This window comes from Hemitrygon akajei, chromosome 5 (assembly GCF_048418815.1).
Source record: "Hemitrygon akajei chromosome 5, sHemAka1.3, whole genome shotgun sequence".
NCBI classification, from domain to species: Eukaryota; Metazoa; Chordata; class Chondrichthyes; order Myliobatiformes; family Dasyatidae; genus Hemitrygon; species Hemitrygon akajei.
The window spans coordinates 70,790,477-70,815,518 of NC_133128.1; the positions used below are offsets into that span (position 1 = coordinate 70,790,477).

General features: G+C 42.9%; 1 protein-coding gene and 1 long non-coding RNA gene across 6 annotated transcripts in view; one reads left to right on the forward strand and one right to left on the reverse strand.

Annotated features, from left to right (window-relative positions):
• Positions 1-13,534: 13,534 nt before the first annotated feature.
• On the reverse strand, positions 13,535-15,613 carry LOC140727858 (uncharacterized). The gene is made up of 2 exons (XR_012098953.1): positions 14,977-15,613; positions 13,535-14,596 (listed from the first exon to the last, which is right to left on the reverse strand). It is a non-coding gene; the product is annotated as an uncharacterized lncRNA (long non-coding RNA).
• A 2,983-nt stretch (positions 15,614-18,596) lies between these two features.
• Positions 18,597-25,042, forward strand: part of LOC140727319 (uncharacterized) — a 29,163-nt gene continuing 22,717 nt past the window's right edge. For 2 of the 5 annotated variants that reach the window (XR_012098825.1, XM_073044583.1), the window contains exon 1: positions 18,597-19,460. Coding sequence is in view for 1 of the 5 variants with exons in the window: in XM_073044582.1 (XP_072900683.1) it covers positions 20,074-20,112 (39 nt within the window). In the remaining 4 variants the exon portion in view is untranslated. Of the gene's footprint in view, positions 19,461-20,059; positions 20,113-23,568; positions 23,682-25,042 lie in introns of those variants that run through there. The other 3 variants (XM_073044584.1, XM_073044585.1, XM_073044582.1) reach the window with 3 other exon arrangements.

Below are 25,042 nucleotides of genomic sequence, written 5' to 3' on the forward strand. Positions count from 1 at the left end.
AAGAAAGGAGGGAGGGAGAAAACAGAGAACTATCGCCCTGTCAGCCTAACATCAGTAGTGGGGAAGATGCTAGAGTCCATTATTAAAGATGAAATAGTGGCATATCTAGATAGCAGTGATAGGATTGGGCAGAGCCAGCATGGATTTACCAAGGGCAAATCATGCTTGACTAATCTGTTGGAGTTTTTTGAGGATGTAACCAGGAAGTTAGACAAGGGAGATCCAGTGGATGTAGTGTACCTCGATTTTCAGAAGGCATTTGATAAGGTCCCACATAGGAGATTGGTGGGTAAAATCAGAGCTCATGGCATTGGGGGGAAGATATTGACATGGATAGAAAACTGGTTGGCAGATAGAAAGGAAAGGGTAACGGTGAATGGGTGTTTCTCGGAATGGCAGGTGGTGACTAGTGGGGTGCCACAGGGCTCGGTACTGGGAACACAGCTGTTTACGATTTACATCAATGATTTAGATGAAGGCATTGAGAATAACATCAGCAAGTTTGCTGATGATACAAAGCTGGGTGGCAGTGTGACATGTGATGAGGATGTTAGGAGAATTCAGGGTGACTTGGATAGGCTGGGTGAGTGGGCAGATACTTGGCAGATGACGTTTAATGTGAATAAGTGTGAGGTTATCCACTTTGGGAGTAATAACAGGAAGGCAGATCATTATCTGAACGGTGTAGAGTTAGATAAGGGAGAAATACAAATAGATCTAGGAGTCCTTGTTCATCAGTCGCTGAAGGTGAATGAGCAAGTGCAGCAGGCAGTGAAGAAGGCTAATGGAATGTTGGCCTTTATTACAAAGGGAATTGAGTACAAGAGCAAGGAAATCCTTTTGCATTTGTACAGGGCCCTGGTGAGACCACACCTGGAGTATTGTGTACAGTTTTGGTCTCCAGGGTTAAGGAAGGACATCCTGGCTATAGAGGAAGTGCAGCGTAGATTCACGAGGTTAATCCCTGGGATGTCTGGACTGTCTTACGCAGAGAGGTTAGAGAGACTGGACTTGTACACGCTGGAATTAAGGAGATTGAGAGGGGATCTGATTGAAACATATAAGATTATTAAGGGATTGGACAAGATAAAGGCAGGAAATATGTTCCAGATGCTGGGAGAGTCCAGTACCAGAGGGCATGGTTTGAGAATAAGGGGTAGGTCATTTAGGACAGAGTTAAGGAAAAACTTCTTCTCCCAGAGAGTTGTGGGGGTCTGGAATGCACTGCCTTGGAAGGCAGTGGAGGCCAATTCTCTGGATGCTTTCAGGAAGGAGCTAGATAAGTATCTTATGGATAGGGGAATCAAGGGATATGGGGACAGGGCAGGAACCGGGTATTGATAGTAGATGATCAGCCATGATCTCAGAATGGCGGTGCAGGCTCAAAGGGCCAAATGGTCTACTTCTGCACCTATTGTCTATTGTCTATTTTCTATTGAAGTCTATGTCCATGGTTGATGTCCTGCACGTGCCAACAAATAAAAATGTGCATATCCTCAGTTTGACCAGGGCTTGGTCATGATTTTCAGTCCACAAATGTTTAAAAGAATAGTGTGTTACAGGATATTATAATGACATGACTGGTGAACTGGGCAAGTTTAAATGGAGCAATGGAATTAGGGATTGATGGCTGAGAATCTAGGTTGCTTGAGAGTGGGAAGGGAATGCAGGAATTGTCCATGTATCGTCTGAAGAGAGTTATTGGCTGACCCAACAGGATTTCCGAATAGATGGATAGCAGATCATTGGACTTATACTGATAAAGAAAAAAATATGAAAGATGAAAAGAAATTGTTTTTGTTGCTTTGTCACTAAAACCTCTCTGGGCATGTGTATTGTCAGGTATTTTGTTAATTAACTAAGTCACTTTTTTTATTTGCATGTACTACTACAAGGGGAATTCAGGTGCCTGTGAATTTGCTAAACAGCCTCTACCGTGTAGCTTCAGCAAATGTGAGGGCCAGTCTTGTGGCCTCTGCTTGCCAATAACTGGCAAGTGACAACTTGCTAAATTCCGATGTGAGCTTGGAGGGCTTGCTAATTAATGCCAGTTAATACACATTGTGGCCAAAACCAAGTGGTGTGTGGCAAGGTTTAAGTAAATAACCTTAAACTGTTATAATCTTTTGCAAGCTCAGAGAATTTAAAATAAACTATTGCCAAGTTCACTAGCAATGCTCAGATACTTCTGTTACATTATAACTGTAAGTATCAAATACCTGTCTTTGTGGAAAGATCACATCTACAAATGTGCTGGGCTGTCCGCACCACTCTCTGCAGAGTCCTGTGATTGAGGGAAGTACAGTTCCCATACCAGGCAGTGATGCAGCCAGTCAGGATGCTCTCAATTGTGCCCCTGTAGGAAGCTCTTAGAATGTGGGGGCCCATACCAAATTTCCTCAACTGTCTGAGGTGAGAAGCGCAGTTGTGCCTTTTTCACCACACAGCCGGTATGTACAGACCATGTGAGATCCTCAGTGATGTTTATGCCAAGGAACTTAAAGCTGTTCACCCTCTCAACTTCAGATCCATTGATGTCAATAGAGGTTAGCCTGTCGCCATTTCTCCTGTAATCCCCAATCAGCTCCTTTGTTTTTGCGACATTGAGGGAGAGGTTGTTTTCTTGACATCGCTGTGTCAGAGAGATGACTTCTTCCCTGTAGGCCACCTCGTTATTGTTTGAGATGAGGCCAATCAATGCAGTGTCATCAGCAAATTTAATTAGCATATTGGAGTAGGTGGTGACACAGTCATGGGTGTACAGAGAGTAAAGGAGGGGGCTTAGTACACAGCCCTGAGGGGCACCTGTGTTGAGCGTCAGAGGGGCAGAATTGAGGGAGCACACTCTTACCACCTGCTAGCGATCTGACAGGAAGTCCAGGATCCAGGGTGAAGGCTGAGGTCTCTGAGCTTCTTGTCAAGCCCGGAGGGAATTATGGTGTTGAATGTTGAACTGTAGTCCAAGAAGGAGACAAATATCAAGGTTGTATAATGTATACATATTTTGATAATAAATGCATTTTGAACTTCGAACTTCAGAATTTTATTCAGCTATTGTAATCTTTGTTCACATATTTTAAGTTGCTATTATTAAAAATATTGAAACCAGAGTGAAAATATGCACCTACAAATAACTATAACTTAAGGGGCATGTTGTATCAGTCTGAAATTATCTGCACTTGGATATATAACCTTGAAAATGTCTATTTGAAATCAAAAAAGGATATGTTAAAACAGATGTACTTATCCTTATCTGCAAGTTCATATTGACTCTGCAGGACAGCTGAATTTCAAAGTAATATTAGATGTATATTGAAGAAGGGTAACAATAGATTTTCTCCTCATTCTCCAGTCTGTGGGAACTTGGTTCGAACAAATTGGATACAGTCTCTGCAATATTACTGCATTTGGCCCATTGCCCTCTAAACCCTTCTTATCCATGTACTTACCCAAATGGATTTTAAATATTGCTAATCTGCCTGATTCAACCACTATTTCAGAGAGCTCATATTTCTCTCAGCTATATTTCTGTATTGCCAGTGATATCCCAGTCCCCAGAGCCAATGCAGATTTTGTGTTCATTTGCTTTATCCACCAAGCCTTTCATTGAAGTAGATGCAGCTTTAACCAAAGGTTCTTCCTCTCCTTTTACTGTGCACCTGTGTATCCTGATGACTAAGCTTGTTTTCATTGGTTATAGTATCATCCCGATTTTTCATCTCAACTCTATAGCTCAGGGCCTCATCTACCTGCCACTCTAGTTTAAACCCCCTTCAGCAGAATTGCAAAATCTCCTAACCAGGATGTTGGTCCCCCTCCTATTCAGGCGCAATCCATCCATCTTGCCCTTCCACACCCACTGCTGGTACAGACTGCTTCTTCATGGTGAAAAAGGATGGGGTACTCCAACCACGTGAATAGATCGGGGCCTCAATAACATCACAGTGAAGAACCAGTACGCCTTGCCACTGATGACCACAGCTTTCAAGTTGCTGCAAGGAGCAACAATCTTTACCAAACTAGGCCCTCAACCTGTTCTGCATTCGAATTGAAAACAACTTTTAACACCCCAACTGGCGAATACAAATATCTTGTGATGCCACTTAGTTTAGACAATGGCTCTGTGGTCTTCTGGACCCTTATCCATAACATTTTCTAAGAGATGCTACATCACTTTGTTTTTGTGTACCTGGAAAATATACTCACCTTCTCCAAGTCCTACCACAAACCCATCCAACATGTTCGATGGGTCCTTCAGTGTTTCCTCCAGAACTAACTATTCATCTAGGTGGACAAGAGTGAGTTGTATGTCTCCACAGACTCCTTCATGGGGTTTATTATCTCAAAGGCAAACCAACGGATGGACCCTAGTAAGACCCAAGCCAACAGGGATTGGCCATAACTCACCACAATCAAGCAGCTCCAGTGGTTTCTGAGGTTTGCAAATTTTTACCAGAGTTTTGTCCGCAACTTCCAATCCATCGCAGCTCCCCTTCTGGCTTATTTCTTGGACCCTGGAAGCCAAGGTGACTTTTTGCTTCACAACAGCTCCCATCCTTGTTCACCCTGACCCAGAGCTACCATTCATTGTTGAAGTAGACACCTCAGACGCTGGGTTTGGGGCTGGTCTTTTGCAATACCACCTGCCAGCCCCTGTCTGATCAGAAACTGCAACTATATGCTTTTTCTTCTCTTGGAGACTAAGCCCTGTGAGAGGAATTATGGGAATGGAGGAGTTAGACTTGGAAGAGTAGACATTGACTGGAGGAGGCTGAACATCCATTTGTAGTGTGGATAGACCATAAAAACCTGGCCTATATTCAAGAGGCAAACCAAATAAGTTAATGCCAGGTTCAGTTGTCTCTCTTGTTGATAAGCATTTTGATGTTATCATTACCTACCATCCTAGTTTGGAGTATCAGAAGTGGACGCCTTCACCACGCAGTTTGAAGCCGTCCCACAACACATCCTCCTGCAGCCCAGGGTGGTGGCACCATTGTGAAGGAAGGTTGAGACCATCATCAGAAGAGCACAACAGCAGGAGGAAGATCCAGGTCATGGCCCACTGGGTCACCTGTTCGTCCCTGAACACTGTCCATTCAGATGGGTTATAGTGAGTGCACACATCCCATATCGCAAGGTATCTGGGGACTGCTCAAACAGCAGAGTTCATCGAGAGGTGGTTCTGGTGGCCAAGCATGGAGGGGGATGTCAAATCATATGTGGCAGCCAGTCACATCTGTGCCCAGAAAAAGGGACCCAGATCACATCCACAGGGGATGATACACCCACTGCAAATTTCTTCCCATCCTTGGCCCCATATCTCCATGGACTTAGTTACTGGTCTACCACCTTTGTGAGGTAACACTGTGATTGTGTTGTTGGTGGGTTGGTTCTTCAAGGTCTGTCCAATTGTGCCCTCGGTTCCCTCAGCCTGGGAGGTGGCCAACCCTGTGCTACAACACATGTTTAGAGTACTTAGCTTTCCCCAGAATGTTGTTTCTGATCAAGGTCCGCAGTTTACCTCCTGGTTCCTGAAAACCTCCCGTTGGCTCATTTTAGCTATGTTCAGTCTCTCATCGGGATCTCACTCCCAGTCCAATGAGAAGCTGGAGAAGACCCTGAAGGACCTTGTGTCGGGCAGCCCAACTACCTGGAGTGATCACCTGCTCTGGGCAGAGTTTGCTCATAACACTCAGCGCCACTCTTCTACAACTGCTCCCTTCGAGTGTCAGTTTGGTTTCCACCCACCCTGTTTCCAGAGAGGCCTGTTGGCTGAGCAACTGGTCTGTTGTTGCTGATAGAATTGGAGGAAAGTTCAGGCAACCTTGCTGAAGGCCTCTCTGCAACAGAGAAGCCACCCATCGGAGGTGGCTAAGGCCTTCATTCCGTCCTGATCAAAGGGTCTGGCTCTCCACCAAAGACCTTCCTCTGCGGCTGAGTCTCAAAAACTGGCCTCACGCTACAGTGGACCGTTCAAGTTTCTCCATCGGATCAACCCAGTGATTAATCATCTCCATTTGTCACATGCCATGTGTATCAATCCCACCTTCCATGTCTTCCATCTGAAGTCCCTTCTATGCGGCCCGCTGGTGCCAATCCCGAGATCGACCGCAGTTCCTCGCATCATCAACGGTATGCTGTCCTTTGTCCTCTGGACTCCCATCTGGTTCAGGGCTGGCTCCAGTACTTGATGGGCTGGGAGGGTTATGGCCCAAAGGAAAGGTCGTGGTTATCCCCCCACCCCAGCCCCATGACGTCCTGGACCCGGACCTGTCAGAGACTTCCACTGTTGCCATGCAGTTCGGCCTGGACCCTCAGGTGCCGGCCGCAGTGGAGGGGGAGTGGCATCCTGTCATGCCTCAATCTGACCACCTGGCGGCACCAGAGTTCTCCATGCCTTGTTTTAGTTACCACAGCACCTCTGTCTTGTTTTGTTTGTCTACTTAAGTTCCATCCGGTTTATATGTCTTTGTTCAGTCTTGAGTTTACCTCCCTATGTTCTGTACTAACTGATCCACAAATAGAGACTCTTTGTTCAATACCATCCTTGTCTCTGGTCTCCTTTGCACTTGGGTCCAACTGGTCTAAATCTCTCCTGGGAGTCCACTAGTTAAAAATATAGAACTTAACCATAACAACCCTGGTTCAGACCCAGCTTGGCAACTACCCCCATTACACTCAATGGGCTAAATGGCCTAATTCTGCTCCTGTATGTTATGCCTAATGGAAGAGGATTACAGAATTGAATAATCAAAACATTGTTGCAGAAATAATGTTAAAGATAGGAGGTTCATTCTATAAAAGATTTTCAATATGCACATGAATTTATAACATAAAAACTTCACTAAATGTTTAAAAAACTGCAATTCCAACATCTAAGGAAAACCACAGAAAGTTTATAACACAGCCATGGAGATCCACGTCAGAACAATCCAGCCAGTGCTCCTCCTCTCCCTCTACTCATGATGCTGCAACAAATCCTCTTCAATTATTTGTCCAGAGGCCTCTTGAAAACTGTGGCTGAATCTCATCTCACTGCTTACCCAGCAGTGCATTCTGGACACTAACTACTTACTGTTGTCCCACACATTATTTTTGGTTCTTTTGCCAGTCTCCTTTACTACATTCCTCTTGTTCTTATCCCTCAATCAATTTCTTACATAAAAGAATACAGGGGACAGTAAGATATAATATATATCGATTACACTGTATTGAAATCACAGATGAAGTATAATTACCCCATATCCATATAGATTAAATTTAAGCATAAAATTGAAAAGAAATAATTTTATTATACAAAAAATCTAAACCCACTACCAGAAAAAAAACAGCTGTTTGGTTTAAAAAAAAGAAAAAAGGTCCTTAACATATAGTAAAGCGTATTCTTAGCCAACATCTGTGCTTAATAGCAAATCAAAGATTTTGAAAATAATTCAAAAAAGGTCCCCACAATGTTAAAAAATCTTGTCCAGGTTCAGAAATTGAACAGCGAATCTTCTCTAAATTTAAGCAAGACATAACATCATTTAACCAATGAGTGTGAGTAGGTGGAGTGACATCCTTCCACTTAAAGCAACAATGCCCTCCTGGCTATAAGAGAAATAAAAACCAAAATATGCAAATCGTGTGTCTCCAAAATAACGCAAACACGAGGAAATCTGCAGATGCTGGAAATCCAAGCAACACACACAAAATGCTGGTGGAACGCAGCAGGCCAGGTAGCATCTATAGGAAGAAGCACAGTCGACGTTTTGAAGGCTCTCGGCCCGAAACGTCGACTGTGCTTCTTCCTATAGATGCTGCCTGGCCTGCTGCATTCCACCAGCATTTTGTGTGTGTCTCCAAAATAATATTGTTTCCTCCAACAATACCAAATAAGGCAGTCAAAGGAGTAGGTTTGAAATTTACTTTAAAAAGCACCTGAAAAGTTTGAAATACTTCCTTCCAATATTTTTCAAGACTCGGACAAGTCCAAAACATAAGGATTAGTGAAGCTTCTCCAGTATTACATCTATCACAATAGGGAGATATATCCAAATAAAAATGAGACAGCTTATCTTTAGACATATGAGCTCTATGAACCACTTTAAGGTCGCTTCCAGGTGAGCTCAATGCCTTCTATGCTCACGTTGATCGTCAAAACATGGAGGAACCATCACAAACTTCCACAGCCCCTGATAATGCAGTGATTTCAGTCTGACATGTGAGTAGCCTTCAGGAGGGTGAACCCACAAAAAGCATCCTAGCTGATTATTGAAGACCAGTGCTGATCAACTGGCTGGAGTGTTCACTATAAACACTCTCTCGCTTTGGCAGTCTGAGGTATCTACATGCTACAAGCAGGCTTTACTTGCGTAGGTGCCAAAGAAGAACATGCCTCAATGACTATAATCCAGTAGAATTTATATCCCCAGTGATGAAGTGCTTTCAGAGGTTGGTGATGAAATACATCAAAATGCTTGAGAAGTGACTTGGATCCACTCCAATTTGCCTACTGGCACCACAGCTTCACAGCAGATGCCATTTCATTGGCTCTTCACTCAACTCTGGAACATCTGGACAGCAAAGATGCATAGATCAAGTTGCTCTTTATCGACGACAGCTCGACATTCAATACCAACAAAATTGATCAATTAGTTTCAAGACTTTGGCCTCAATAGCTCCATGTACAATTGGATCTTTGTTTATCTCACTTGCAGACCCCACTCAATTTGGATTGGCAACAACATCTCCTCCACAATTTCCATCAGCACAGATGCATCACAAGGTTGTGTATTTAGTCCCCTGCTCTACACACTTTACACTTATAACTGTGTGGCTAAGCACAACTCCAATACCATATTCAAATTTACTGATGCCACCACCATCACAGGCTGAATCAAAGCTGGTGATAAATCATCATATAGGAGGGAGCTTGAAAATCTGTCTGAGAGATGCCACAACAACAACTTACTCAATGACAGCAAGACCAAGGAGTTGATTATTGACTTTAGGAGAAGAAAACCAGAGGTCCACGAGACAGTCCTCATCAGAAGATCAGAGGTGGAGAGAATCAGCAACTTTAAATTCCATGGTACTGTATTACCATTTTGGAGGACCTGTCCTGGATCCAGCACGCCCTTGAATGGAAAATACTAGTGATATGGTCCAGTCCATCACGGTAAATTGAGCACATCTACACGGAGAGTTGTCGCAAGAAAGCATCATCCATCACTAGGGACATCCACCACCCAGGACATGCTTCCTTCTCTCTGCTGCCATCAGGAGGAAGATACAGGAGTCTCAGGACTCACATCACCAGGTTCAGGAACAGTAATTGCCCCTCAACCTTCAAGTTCTTGAACCAAGGTAGATAACTTCACTCAACGTCACTTGCCAAAGCACTGAACTGTTCCCACAACCTATTAACTCACTTTCAAGGACTCTTCATCTCATGTTCTTGATATTTATTGCTTATTTATTTATTATTATTTTTTGTATTTGCACAGCTGTTGTCTTTTTCACACTGGTTGAATGCCCAAGCTGGTGCAGTCTTTCATTGATTCTGTTATAGGTTTAGTGAGTATGCCCACAAGAAAGTGAATCTCAGGGTTATATATGTACTTTAATAATAAATCTACTTTAGCTTTTTGAACTTTGATGCCAAACTGACTGGTCTTGATCTTGCTTTAGAAGTAGGTCAGCTTAAGACTGCTCTTAAGTTCTAAATGGAAACATTTCACGAGATATATAAGTTGGAGAAGTCAAAATTATTGTATCTTAGTGTCACACTGCTGTGGGGAGTGCAAGTGCCTTAGAAATAGTTCAGAATGCTGTTGTTCACTTCAACTGTTTGATTGACGTCACTTTTTCTTTCTTTCTCTTGCGCATCCAGTATTGGTCTTTTGTTTTTTTTTCTTTAATTGGGTTATTTTGGGTTTCTTATTTTGTGGCTACCAGTGAGCAAGCAAATCTCAAAGTTCTATATTGCATACAGTCGTTGATAACAAATGTATTAGAACTTGAAATAACCCAGAGTCTGGGATTATCCTAGTACGTAGACTTCTAAACTTCAAAAAATAATGAACTTCCCAAAGGAATTTCTTTTAAAAATCTCTTCTAAAAATATATGTATTTTTGACATGACTAATAATCAGAGTTAATTAAAACAGATCCACACCTCTGCAGAAACAGAAATTAATGAAGTTTCATTCAAACGTTAAGTGTTGAACTAGTGACAAATCTTCAAGGAGTCTTTTGGTAATAGTTTATTCTACTGCTAAGGAGAATATCAATGAAGCTATTTTTCCTTTTAAGGGATACCAATAACTTGTCTGTGTTGTTGTTAAATGACCCAGTTCAAAGGATAGGGAGATTTCCCAAGAATATGGTAAAAAAAATCCTTCATTCAGCATTCTATGGATTGATGACTAGGAAAACATCTGAGATAAAATCAGTTTTTAGACGCAAGAAAAGCAGAGAATAGAGAAGGGGAGAAAAGAGAGAAGGACTGATAAATGGAAGACTGTAAAAATAAATGACAAAAGGGATGACAATGTAAAGCAAACAAGATTGGAGGGTCAAGACCAAAAAGTCAGCTTGAAGGAGATCTACATGGGAAAGCATAATAATTGTGTCTAGGAATCTAATTGGTGGGTGGTGGTGTTGATGGTGGGGGGTGGGGGAAGAGATAGAGAAATATGTGCTGTTGACTAGAACATCTAATTTGAAATCCCAGCCCATTAAACGTTGCGGTCATAATCATATGATAAGGGAATCACATGGCATTTAAAAACATAGATAATGAAAATAGTCCTGATCAGGGCTGATCCTGCTTGTAATATTTTTTATGTCTCAGAAGGCTGTGGGTTCAGGACCAGGAGGTTTGGACACTAACCATCTTTAGAAACATGGGGTTAAGATGTAAAAGTGAGGTAGAGCATTTTGCCAAGACTTTGTTAAACAGAAAACATGCCAAGAAAACCCCGTGCCAGATCTTAATATGCTGTCAACTGCATTGAGTGGTGCTTGTTATTTACAGGGATAGTTCTTTTAGGTTGCATGGGCATTTCATGGACATGTTGGAAATGTAAGCTTTGAGGATGAAACTGCTCTGCACACCCAGCCAGAATTTCTCAAGAGTACAAAAGGCCCATGCACACTGTTCTCCTACCAGTAAGCTGACATCTAGCTACATTGCTATCCCCTCCTGCACACCAGAACCTTCTAAGCAAAGATGGTCACCAAGTTATCAGAGATGACAATGGAGCCTTGCACAGAGCAGGGCTTTCTATCTTAACTAGCACATGACAGGACCCAAACCCCACCTATATAATTGCTTTAATACCAGGATTAGTCACAGTCCATCCCTCCAAAAAATTTGTCAATATCTCTAATATTTACCAATATTCCAAAACTTTAAAAAATGTAAACCTGTTATTTACAAAATATTAAAAGTTTAAAAGGATATAAATTAAAACACACGATATACTAAAAACATTTTGATTTTACCATTTAAAAACATAAGTTGTGTGAAACTGTCACCAAGTTTGGATATGGCCCAAGTGCGGAGTGAGAGACACTGAAGTGGGTTGATATTTCACAGACTTTAATGCGAACAATGTCAAAGGAAAAAGAAAACAACAAAGAATTGGCCAAAGAGGGCCGTTGACTAAAACAGTCAAATGGAAAACGAAGCCTACACTGCAGCTAGAAAGAACTAAGAATAAAACGAGTACCACTAGTCTTCAGAGTCAGCTGACTCAACAGTCCAATCTCTCAGGCAAGGCGGAATGCAGATAACGAAGCGTAGCTATGTCTTGAGTTCAAGTCTGGACAAACACTACGACGGAACAAATAGAGTTAAATACTATAACAATGAAATAATGATTGGCTGACACATGCATATTCATGTGTGCAATTCCCAAATCTGCTGCGCTGCTGCATTCGTGGTTGTGATAGAAACTAATTTCTCTCCATCACAGCTATTCTTTACCAATGCAATCACTAACACTGGAAAGATTCAGCTGGCTGATTTGGAATACAGAACATAGAACATTACAGCACAGTACAGTCCCTATGGCCCACAATCTTATGACGACCTTTTAACCTATTCCAAGATCAATCTGATCCTTCCTCCCTACACTGTCCTCCATTTTCCTTTCATTCATGCGCCTATCTAAGAGTCTCTTAATTGTCCCTCTATCAATGCTTCTTATCATCTTATACACTTTGTCAGGTCATTTTTTATCTTCCTTTGTTCCAAAGAGAAAAGTCCAAGCTTGCTCAACATTTCCTCATAAGGCATACACTCTAATCCAGGCAGCATCCTGGTAAATCTCCTTTGCACCTTCTCTAAACCTTTCAAAGCCTTCCTATAACGAGGTGCCCAAAACTGAACACAATATTCCAAGTGTAGTCTAACCAGAGCTTTATAGAGCTGTGACGTTAAATCGCAACTTTTGAATTCAATCCCCTGACTAACGAAGACCAACATACCATATGCCTTCTTAATCACCCTGAAAAGTAGTAATTTCGGGGTGCAATTTTCAGGAACCTGGAAGATTGTGCTGAATTCAAGAATTAATTGATGATTCGAGCACTGGATGCAGTCACAAAGTCCCAACACGCACCTCCCAGCTTGCTCAGGCCTTGCACATTCACACAGAGGGAGACTGAGCTTCCTAACAGTTAACCACAGAAATTCTAACAGTTCTGCATGGAAACTAAACTGGATTTTCTTGAAAAATAATCAGGAATAGTTGAATTATGAGACTTTATCTGCAAAATTAATTTTTAAAGTTACCAAACTGAGATGTATAAAGGAACATAGTTTTCTAGGATACATTGTTAATCACACAAGGTAGAGAAATTGAAAGTTATGATTTAACTGATAAGCTATCCTACATATGAAACCTATCCTACATATACTCACAAGTTTTTATTTTGCTTTCTTGAAGGCTGTTTTGAATAATAAAGGAAGGGCTCAGCAATTTTGATACAACAGTACTGAAATTATTGTTTTTCAACTAAAATTGCTTCAGTTCAAACATTTTGGCGCAAAAATAATTCAAATTTCTATCAAAATCTATCATTTGTAGTTTTGAAACAAAGTCAATTGAGTATTGCAGTATAGATGGAAATCTTATGCTTACAGCACATGGATAAATTAAACGAAAGAAGAAAGAATTTGCATCAGATAGTGTCCTTCACAGCCTTAATCTCCTAAAATGTTTGCAATGAAGAATTTTGAAGTACCACTGCAATACTGGCAAATATGGCAGCTGTTGTTTTCCAGGTGGAAATGCAAATTCCTATTCTACTGTTTCTATGAAACTCTCACAATAAGAGTAAGCTAGCAGATATTTGGATCCACTATTTGTATTGATCAGGCTATTTAAAAGGTGCAAAGGGTCAAATCATTGGTTTCGTTGCCATGAGATGCATATTAGTTTAAGAATAGATTGAACTGGCTTGAAATTGACCTGAGGTTTGTTGGGCTTGAAATTCTGCCCTGTGTTCTTTTAGGAAGAGAGACAACTAACACCGGAATATAGCAAAACGTGGCTTTATTGCAGAATTCGTAACTGGCACAGCGAATCCACGGAGTCGCTGGAGAAGGCGTTCTGTTTTCCCCTTACAATCTGCTCTTATTTATACCCCTTTTCCCCCCAGCACAACCCCCCGCTACATATTAGGTAATATCGGGCACTTGTGTCCATCTTATTGGCCCGCAGCCATATGCTCACGAGTTACCTGTTTCTTTTGTTTACTGAATCGCGTGACACTAATAGTATTGGTGTAGCGGGGTCCCCAGTTTCGCTCCCCCCTCCCTCGCATCCCGGCCTCCTAACATTATGTGTGTTACGTGAGCCACTCCTGACCTGTAATAGCAGTCTCGAATTAACCCCAACACTCCCTCCCTTGGCCTCCCAGAGGCCACATCCCCACATCCCTTACAATCTTTTCCGCGGCTGCCGGGATCAGGCAGAGAGGTGAGCGTCCCCCGGCACTCTTTGGCGTGTCCTCCCTATTTGCTTATCCTGATTTGTCCGACCTAGGGTCACAAAATATGGGTAGGGGTTCCCTAAACATCCGCAATTTTTACAAGTAGCATGCAACATTTCAGAAAACTTAATCAATAACAAATTCACAATCCCCCCCTTGCCATGGTCCATTTCAGTCCGTGTCCTCACATAGCGCGTCCGCTTTCCGGGAGGGCCGTGTCCTCCCCTTCCACCGGGAACAAGGGTGCCTGGTACGCCGGTGGAGGTCCATTCTTTCCAGTCAAGGCTCGATCTATAGTCCGGATGACTAGGGTCCTAATACAGGGTATGCAACAACAACCACACGTGATAAAGATAGCAATTTAAATAGACAGTCCTAGAGCCGACTGTCCCAGAAACGCTCCCCACTTGCCAGAGGTCTTATTTAGCCAGTAGAAAATGATGCCAGTTATTGTCCCCCTCCCTTCTTACCTTTTAATGCCCTGTTGGAGACCTCGGCGACAGGGTATGGACCATGCCACCGTTTTCCGTTCCAGGTGAGCTTCCCTGGGCCTCGGAGGAACACTTCCACTCCTACCTTGATGGTGTCCGACCCCTGCGGCTGCTCACTGTTAAAGATTATTGAACTCGCACAGTTATCAATTTTACCATATTTCTAAAAACTCTCATATACTCTGTTACTCAACACACCAATGTCTGAGTTTTGGTAACTCGAAATTGAAGTGCTCCATGGCTCCCTAGTACACAGAGAGGATCAAATGTGGGACGGTCGCCTTTCAAAACCTGACCTTCGCGTGGGAGATTTCTCCTCTTAACAACCAGTCTAAGGTAGGCGCCGTCAGTATCCCTGTGTACTACGGTGTACCGCGACACTTTTCTCCTCACTCCTGAGACTTTTATGCCCATCGTGGGCGGCGGGTACCCTCACTCAGAAGACTTTTCCACGGGCGGAGAATTTTCCTAAAAACAGATAAGAGTTAGTACTTACCAGTCACGATTCTGCACCGGGAATGATCTCTCCCAGGGTAATTTGGGGTTGGTGAGGATCCGTCAGCAGACAAGATCTAACTCAGTGATTTAACTATCTAGTGGAAGTCTTAGATATAACAGGCACTTCCTGACCTTAGTCGAGCTTGCGGCCGCAAGTTGTCTGCCGTCGGACCCGCCAGCCTGTGTTGTCTCTCCCTCCCCACGTCGGGGTCACCAAATGTTGGGCTTGAAATTCTGCCCTGTGTTCTTTTAGGAAGAGAGACAACTAACACCGGAATATAGCAAAACGTGGCTTTATTGCAGAATTCGTAACTGGCACAGCGAATCCACGGAGTCGCTGGAGAAGGCGTTCTGTTTTCCCCTTACAATCTGCTCTTATTTATACCCCTTTTCCCCCCAGCACAACCCCCCGCTACATATTAGGTAATATCGGGCACTTGTGTCCATCTTATTGGCCCGCAGCCATATGCTCACGAGTTACCTGTTTCTTTTGTTTACTGAATCGCGTGACACTAATAGTATTGGTGTAGCGGGGTCCCCAGTTTCGCTCCCCCCTCCCTCGCATCCCGGCCTCCTAACATTATGTGTGTTACGTGAGCCACTCCTGACCTGTAATAGCAGTCTCGAATTAACCCCAACAGGTTTTAATTTTACATCTCCTGTTATCTGTAGAGCTTATCACTATAGAGCAGGCTACAAAGACTGGGCAAAGCATGAAGGACACTGACCATAACACTGTGAATTTCTCTGATTGATCAATGAACTCTGATCTTCACGGGGCTTGTATGCAAATTTGGCTCGATAGCTAACAGCCACAGACTCAGCGGTGAGAAGGCTACCTTTCACAAACAATATACATCTAGGGTCGGTATGATTTGGGGTTCAACCAAACAGGAACATTATGACGTTCCAACTAAAGAAACCACGATTTGAGCAAATGCATTGTCAATAATTATCAGACAGCAAGAAATAACAGATTGTACGCTACATAAAATTATAAAGAAAGAATATTTACTAATTTCAGTTTTATCAAATAGTTATTAAGATAAAGAAAAGAAAGAAAATAAAAATTAAAAGGGGCCAGTTTAAATGTGCACATGACTGTTGTAACTTGTCTCTTCCAAAAGCTGGATATAACTGTTACTCATGGTACTCTATTTTCATCACTAATCACCGGTAGAGCTTCCCATCTTGGACTCCTTGGTCTCGAGAAGTACTCCTTGCAATCCTGTCTTCCCGTCACATCGAAACCTACAGCCATCTTTCCCGATCTTCTCTTCATCTCCTGCCAAAAGACTATGAACCCCACCAGTGTTCATCACAAATCTCTCTCCTCCCAGCGCGCTCTAGAACCTTCTTCCAAATCCACCATCCTGATTGGCTTGACACCACATTCCTAAGCTGAACAACATGCCTCCTTATCTTCAGCCAAAACCAAAACATTCTAACAGCAGGACATATGACTTTTACAAAAAGCTGCTAAGTGAAATACCCCACAGCATAGGAATAGAAATCTTAACCAGGGCAGTACACAAGTCTTATTAAATAACCTATTTGTTTTCAATATGTCTTTTGGTCTTTAATCTAGAAATAAGAAAATAACTTAAACTCAAGCAAAACATTATGGAAGTTGGAAATTTCAAATACTTGGCAGATCAGGCAGCATTTGTGGAGAGGGAAACTGATTTAATATTTTAGTTTGATAAACTTCAGAGCCGAATGTTGTATACAGCTGCATAAAAAGGGGTAAGAGTTAGGAAAGAACAAAGGGCAAGGTTTGTGATAGATTGGATGGCAGGAAAGATTAATGAACAAGAAAGGATAGCCAATAAAGATACAAAAGATGTGCAAAGAGAGAATGATACTTATATTCCAAGATTGACTGTTCACTGTACTCTCATTCCTAGTGGAATATACATAGTTCCACCCTCACTGTGGTATTCCCAGCTACAGTGTCACTATTTAAGGTATTATCAGTCCCAATTTCAGTCAAATTCCTAGTCCCAATCTCGCAGAATCTTCTTTGTCCATCCTCATAGCCAGATATTCCCAGTGTTACTTTGGGTATAGTAATAGTGTTTGTATCATTGACACGTGCTATTCCCAGTCCTACAGATTGACAGTATTCTTGGTTCCAGTATCACTGTGTTAATGCCAGCCTCATATTATTCCCAAACTCAATATCATTCTCAGTCTTGATAAACCATTCCGTGAACATTTAAAGTGTGCCCTGGCCTAGTGTCAGTCCATCACTGCTAGACCTCTATTCCCAGCTGGTCACTGTCCATAGTATTTTCATTTTAGTGATGTTCCCTGTATCATGGCAACAACCTGCACTAGTCTTAGTTCTAGTGGCGTTCCCAGCCACATTGGTATTAGCAATCCCAGTCACGGCCACATTGCTTGTTTTCACAGATCCATATGCCTTTGATTTGCCAGTCCCAGCTGTTATTCCAATCCCAGCTTTAGTCCCTGAGTCTTGGGCGCCACGGTAGCGTAGCGATTAGCTTGACGCCATTCCAGCGCAGGGCGTCGGAATTCGGAGTTCAATTTATGGAGAAAGCTTGTACGTCCCTCCCGTGAGCGTGTGGGTTTCCCTCGGCAGCTCCAGTTTCCTCCCACAGTCCAAAAACGTACCAGTTAGTATGTTAACACGAGTGAATCTGCAGATGCTGGAAATAAATAAAAACACAAAATGCTGGCAGAACTCAGCAGGCCAGACAGCATCTATGGTAGGAGGTAGCGACGACGTTTCAGGCCGAAACCCTTCATCAGGAGTGATGTAACATGGGATGGTGGAGAGGAGATAAGAAGTGGGGGGAGGGATGAAGTAGAGAGCTGGGAAGTGATAGGCTGGAGGGAAATGGGCTAGGGGGAAGGTGGAGAATTATGGGAAATAAGAGAAAGAAAGGTAGGGCTGGGGGGAGATTATAGTGAGGGGGGGAAAAGAGAAAGAGAACCAGACTAAAATTATAGATAGGGATGGGGTGGGGGGGCAGGGGTATCAACAGAGGTCTGTGAGTTGGATGTTCATGCCGGCAGGCAGGAGGCTACCTAGGCGGGAGATAAGGTATTGCTCCATTGACCTGCGTGTGGCTTCATCTTGACGGTAGAGGAGGCCATGGACAGACATGTCAGAGTGGGAGTGGTCTGTGGAATTAAAGTGTGTGGCCACAGGGAGATCCCGCCACTGCTGGAGGACTGAGCGCCGGTGTTCGGCGAAACGGTCTCCCAGTCTGCGGCGGGTCTCCCCAATGTATAAATGGCCACATCGGGAGCACCGGATACAGTATATCACCCCAGTTGACTCGCAGGTGAAGTGGTGCCTCACCTGAAAGGACTGTCTGGGGCCTGGGATGGTGGTGAGGGAAGAAGTATGGGGGCAGGTGTAGCACTTCTTCCATTTGCAGGGATAAGTGCCCGGAGGGAGGTCGGTGGGGAGGGATGAATGGACAAGGGGGTCGCATAGGGAGCTATCCTTGCGGAAAGCCAAGAGTGGGGGGGGGGGCGGGGAGGGGAAGATGTGGCTGGTGGTGGGATCCCGTAGGAGGTGGCAGAAGTTAGATTATACGTTGGATCTGTAGGCTGGTAGGTGAGGACCAGGGGGACTCTATCCTGGTGGGCTGGCGGGGGGATGGGGTGAGGGCAGAGGTGCGTGAAATACAGGAGACGCGATGGAGGGCAGAGTTGATAGTGGACGAAGGGAAGCCCCTTTCTTTAAAAAAGGAAGACATCTCCTTTGTCCTAGATTGAAAGGCCTTATCCTGCGAGCAGATGCAGCGGAGACGGAGGAATTGAGAGAAAGGGATAGCATTTTTGCAGGAGACAGGCTGGGAGGAGGAATAGTTTAGGTAGCTGTGGGAGTCTGTAGGTTAATTGGTCATTGTAAATTGTCCTGTGATTAGGCTAGGGTTAAATTGGTGTGTTGCTGGACCAGAAGGGTATCTCTAAATCAGAAAAAAAATCTTTTCATCTTTATGCCTACTGGTTGTCCCAGTTCAAGTTTCTCTGCAACAATTCCCTGTTAAAACCTATTGTTTCTAGTTATAGCCTGTTTTTCTAGTCCTAGTCACTCTTTATTACTTCTTCGACCAGTTATAATCCTATCTCCAACGTCACTCACTATCCATTCACATATCTCTGTTTGTTATTCCTACCACCAGTGGTAATCCCACACGGTACCAATGCCCGTCGTTTCCAGAGTTCTGGTTCTCTGTTACTTTGCCTGTATCCACAGGCGGCTTCCCTCTTTGTAATGGCGCGGCGGGGAACACAGTTACCACGGCGACGGCGCCGTGCGACGTCAAATCAGCGGCTTTCGCGTTGCATATTGCGTGCCGGTTTCCACGGCAACCACCATCCTCTACGGAAAATCACAGCGGATTTACTGTCACGAACGGTTTGAGGCGTGCATTTCGGAAACACTTGCGTTAACATTTGTCTTACGGCTTGTGGAGACACATCGGTGCAGTCAGGAGCGAGGTAACCACATCCCTGGGGGCTCTTCGTGGTCACTGGGTAGAGCCAGGTCCGGCTTGCGGCGGGAGTACACTTGAGAGACTGTCTTTTGACAGGAGCTCCTACTGATGTGAAACCGGGCGCTGGCGACAGGAAAAGCTGTACCAGGCTCCGGGGTACCAAAGCAAAGCACTGCGGGCGCAGAAATCCGAATATAAAATAATTCAGCAGTTCAGGCAGCTGCTGTGGAGAGCGACTCACTAATTTTGTCTTGGGCAGATCACAAGTGTGCCCGTGGGTCAGTAGCACCAACAACACGAGTGTAGAGTAATTTAAGGAATTAGGATGCGTATTCTTACTTCATCCTCAATTCCGGGCAGCATCTATAGGGAGAAGCACTGTCGACGTTTCGCGCCGAGACCCTTCGTCAGGACTAACCGAAAGGAAAGATAGTAAGAGATTTGAAAGTAGTGGGGGAGGGGGAAATGCGAAATGATAGGAGAAGACCGGAGGGGGTGGGGTGAAGCTAAGAGCTGGAAAGGCGATTGGCGAAAGTGATACAGAGCTGGAGAAGGGAAAGGATCATGGGGCGGGAGGCCTAGGGAGAAAGAAAGGTGGGGGGGAGCACCAGAGGGAGATGGAGAACAGGCAAACAACTAAATATGTCAGGGATGGGGTAAGAAGGGGAGGGGCATTAACGGAAGTTAGAGAAGTCAATGTTCATGCCATCAGGTTGGAGGCTACCCAGCCGGTATATAAGGTGTTGTTCCTCCAACCTGAGTTTGGATTCATTTTGACAATAGAGGAGGCCATGGATAGACGTCTATCCATGGCCTCCTCTATTGTCAACATTCTGATATGTCTATCCATGGCCTCCTCTATTGTCAACATTCTGATATGTCTATATGTCTGATCCTTTCCCTTCTCCAGCTCTGTATCACTTTCGCCAATCACCTTTCCAGCTCTTAGCTTCATCCCACCCCCTCCGGTCTTCTCCTATCATTTCGCATTTCTCCCTCCCCCCACTACTTTCAAATCTCTTACTATCTTTCCTTTCAGTTAGTCCTGACGAAGGGTCTCGGCCCGAAACGTCGACAGCGCTTTTCCCTATAGATGCTGCCTGGCCTGCTGTGTTCCACCAGCATTTTGTGTGTGTTGTTTTTGAATTTCCAGCATCTGCAGATTTCCTCGTGTTCATCCTCAATTCATGTCTCTGGAGCCGACCCTGAGGTACGGCGGACGTCTTCCGCTTTCTACAGGCACAACTACACTCACGGGTCGGGGCACGTAATCATTTCCTCAATCGCCAGAGCTTGGTCATTTGTCATAAGTTATCTGATCCCGTGTCTACTGTAACGCCCAGGTAAATGGGAATAACCCGTCGGATAAATTACACCCCAAGAAATAAATTAAAAAGGCAACGATGTACAGGCTGCAAAATTGGAAATATATATGAAATCATTCCACGCATATTTTAACTTGAGGATGACCACCTCACTATGTCTCAATTTCGTGAAATTGTTAAAAAAAGGTAGCAATCAGACAACTTCCATTCAACACAAGAATACTAAAACATTAACAGTTATTGCATATTAATAAGTAAATTAAAATATTTACAATTAAGCCTCTGAAGTTCTTTCGTAGGGCGGTTTGATGGAGCGTAATGTTTTCGTGATTTGTATATTTCTCTGATAATGTTTCTTCTTCCTTCCAACACGCGTACAGCCAAAGTCAAAATCTATCGGCACAAACAGAATAGCTTTATTTTTATTCGGTTTCACAGAAATGTAAAGTGCACAGAGTTACACATTTACTTTGTTCAGCAAAATTCAATCCTGCTTTTTTTTGTTCCCACCTGCAATATGTCTATGTCATGGTGAATTATCCCAGGAAAGAATAATGGAGTTTATTAGAATTTATTGAAGTAGACAACAAAGAAGACAACATTTAAGAAATTTTGCCACTTTGAATTTCAAAGTTTCCATTTTTCAATATGGCTTGCATTTGAATTACCATTGTTAAACTAATGGTTGAATTGTAAACCATTACCGAGGCAATTTTGGTCACCTACCTACAGGAAAAGATGTTAATTAGAGTGCAGAGAAAATTTACAAGGATGTTGCCAGAACTTGAGGACTTAAGTTATAGGGAAAGGTTGAATCCTTAGGACTTTATTCCCTATGGTGTAGGAGAATGAGGGGAGATTTGATAGAGGTATACAAAAGTATAAGGGGTATTGATAGGGTAAATGCAAGCAGGCTTTTTTTACTGAGGTCATGTGTTAAGGGTGAAAGGTGAAATGTTTAAGGGGAACATGAGGCAGAACTTCTTCACTCAGAGGGTGAGAGTGTGGAGTGAACTGCCAGCAGAAGTGGTGATGCAGGTTCAATTTTAACATTTAAGAGAAATTTGGATAAGTATATGGATGGGAGGGTTATAGTCCAGGTGCAAATCGATGAGACTATGCAGATGAATAGTTCGGTACAGACTAGATGGGCCAAAGGGCCTGATTCTGTACTATAGTGTTCCATAACTCTATGACTATGCAACAAACTATATATAGAAATCACCAACTTTTTTGCTATGAGCTGAAAACCACTATGTAAGAACATGCATTGTAAATAACCATTTAACAAATTAATTTTAGCATTAATGTCCAATGAAAATGACATGTTATTAGTTCTCTAGCAAACAGGTTTCTGCTGGATACAAATATTTATATAATAATTTTAAAAAAACAAAAAGCTTTTTGTCCAGTTATTAAAAATACTGCTTCGAAAGCATAGTTAACAATTTCTGCAGCTGCTAAATTTGACAAGATGCATTCTCATGTAAATACTTCAAAAAGTTATGCAAGAAATCACTTTATTTAATAGACATCAGGAATTAATGACTGAAGTGTCTTCCATCTTCCTGTCTCATGGCTTTCTCTCAACCAAGGTGGACAGAGCCCTTGACAATTACTTATTTATTTTGCACACCTCTGCACTCACCTCTTTTTCTGGTCTCAGCATGAGATCATAAGACATGGGAGGAGAATTAAGCCATTCAGTCCATCGAGTCTGTTTTGCCACATGATGGCTGGCTTGTTTTCCCTCTCAATCTCATTCTCCTGCCTCCTCCCCAGAACCTTTGACCAATCAAGAACCTATCAAACTCTGCTTTAAATATGCCCAATAACTTGGCCTCCAGAGCTGTTTGTGGAAATTAATTCCACAGATTCATCTCCCTCAGGCTAAATAAATTCCTCCTCATCTCTGTTCTCAAGGGATGTCCTTTGATTCTGAGGCTGTCCTCTCTGATCCTAGGCTCTCCCATTATTTGATGCATCCTCCATCTAGGCCTTTCAATATTCAGAATGTTTCAATGAAATCTCTCCCCTCTCATTATTCTAAGCTCCAGTGAGTACAGGCCTAGAGCCATCAAACACTCCTCGTATGCTAACCCTTTCATTTCCAAGATCATTCCTGTAAGCCTCCTCTGGATCCTCTCCACATTCTTTGTTAGAAGTGGGACCTAAATCTGCTCACAATACTTTAAATGTGTTCTGATCAATGCTTTATAAAGCCTCAGCATCACATCCTTGCTTTTATATTCTAGTCCTCTCAAAACGAACAATAACATTGCACTGGGCTTCCTTGTTGCCGACCCCTCCTTCAAATTAACCTTTAGAGTATCCTACACTAGGACTCCCAAGACCCTTTGCACCTCCAATTCCGAATTCACTCCCCATTTAGAAAATAGTCTACACCTTTATTCATTCTGCCAAGGTGCATGACCATACACTTCCCTACACTGTATTCCATCTGTCATTTCTAATCTGTGCAAGTCCCATTCTCCTAATCTGTGCAAGTCCTTCTGCAGATTTCTTGCTTCCTCAGCACTAACAGCCTGTCCAACTGTCTTTCTATCATCTGCAAACTTGGCCACAAACACATAATTTCTGTCAAGCAGATCATTAACATATGACATGAAAAGTAGTGGATCCAGCATGGAACCCTGCAGAACACCGTTTATCATTTGGCAGCCATCTAGAAACGCAATTCCTTTATTCCCACTCTTGGCCCCTTGCCAGCCAATCTTCTGTCCATGGTATCGTTCCTGTAATACCAATGTCTTTTATCTTCCTTAGCAGCCTCACGTGCAGCACCTTATCAAAGGCTTTCTGAAAATCCAAGTAAACAACATCCACTGACTCTATATCCTGCCTGTTATTTCCTCAAAGAATTCCAACAGATTTGTCAGGTAAGATTTCCCCTTAAGGAAACCAAGCTGACTTCTGCCTGTTTTATTGTGTGTTTCCAAATGCCCTGAAACTTTCCAACCACTGAAGTCAGGCTGATTGACTTGTAATTTCCTACCTTTTGCCTCCTTTTCTTCTTAAAGAGTAGAATGACATTTGTGATTTTCCAGTCCTCTGGAACTATTCCAAAATCTAGTGATTCTTGAAAGATCGCTAATAATGCCTCCACAATTTCTTAAGCTACCTCTTTCCAAACCCTGGGGTGTAGTGCATCTGGTCCAAGTGACTTATCTACCTTCAGACCTTTAAGCTCCCCAAGCACTTTCTTCCTAGTAATAGTGATTACACTCATTTCTGTCTCCTGACAGTCTTGAATTTCTGACATGCTACAGGTGCCTTCCACAGTGAAGATAGATGCAAAATACCTATTCAGTTCATCTGTCATTTCTTTGTTCCCTATTACTACCTCTCCAGTATCATTTTTCAGTGGTGCAATGTCCACTCTTGCCTATCTTTTATTCATTACATATCTGACAAACCTTTGATATCCTTTTTTTTATATTGTCGGCGAGCTTACCTTGATATTTTTTCTGTTATCTCTTTATTACTTATTTAGTTGATTCTGTTTGTTCTTAAGATTTTTCCCAATCATTTAGCTTTCCACTAATTTTTGCTATATTGTATGCCCTCATTCTTTCTTTAATTCTGGCTTTGACTTCCCTTGTCAGCCACAGTTGTCTCATCATTGCTTTAGAATGCTTCTTCTTCTTTAGGATGTATCCATCTGGCATCTTCTGAATTATTCTCAGAAACTCCAGCCATTGCTGTTCTACTGTCATCCTGCTAGTGTTCCCTTCCAATCAACTTTAGCCAGCTCCTGTCTCATGCCTGTGTACTCATCTGTAATACCGACACATCTAACTTTAGCTTATCCCTCTCAAAAAGCAGGGCGAATCCTATCACATTATGATCACTGCCACCCAATGGTTGCTTTACCTTAAGCTATCTGATCAAATCTGGTCCATTACACAACACCCAATCCAGAATTGCCTATGTCTCAGTGGGCTAATCTACAAGCTGCTATAAAGAAAAACATCCTGTAGGCATTCTACAATTTCTTCTCTTAGGATCCAGTAACAATCTCATTTTCCCAATCTACCTGCATATTGAAATTCCCCATGATTATCATAATATTGACCTTTTTACATTCCTTTTTTTAATCTCTGGTTGTTATTTGTACTCCACATCCTGGCTACTATATATAACTCACATCAGGGTATTTTCACCTTTGTAGTTGTGTAACTCTATCAACAAGGAGTCTACATTTTCTGATCTTATGTCTCTTATTTCTAAGGATTTGCTT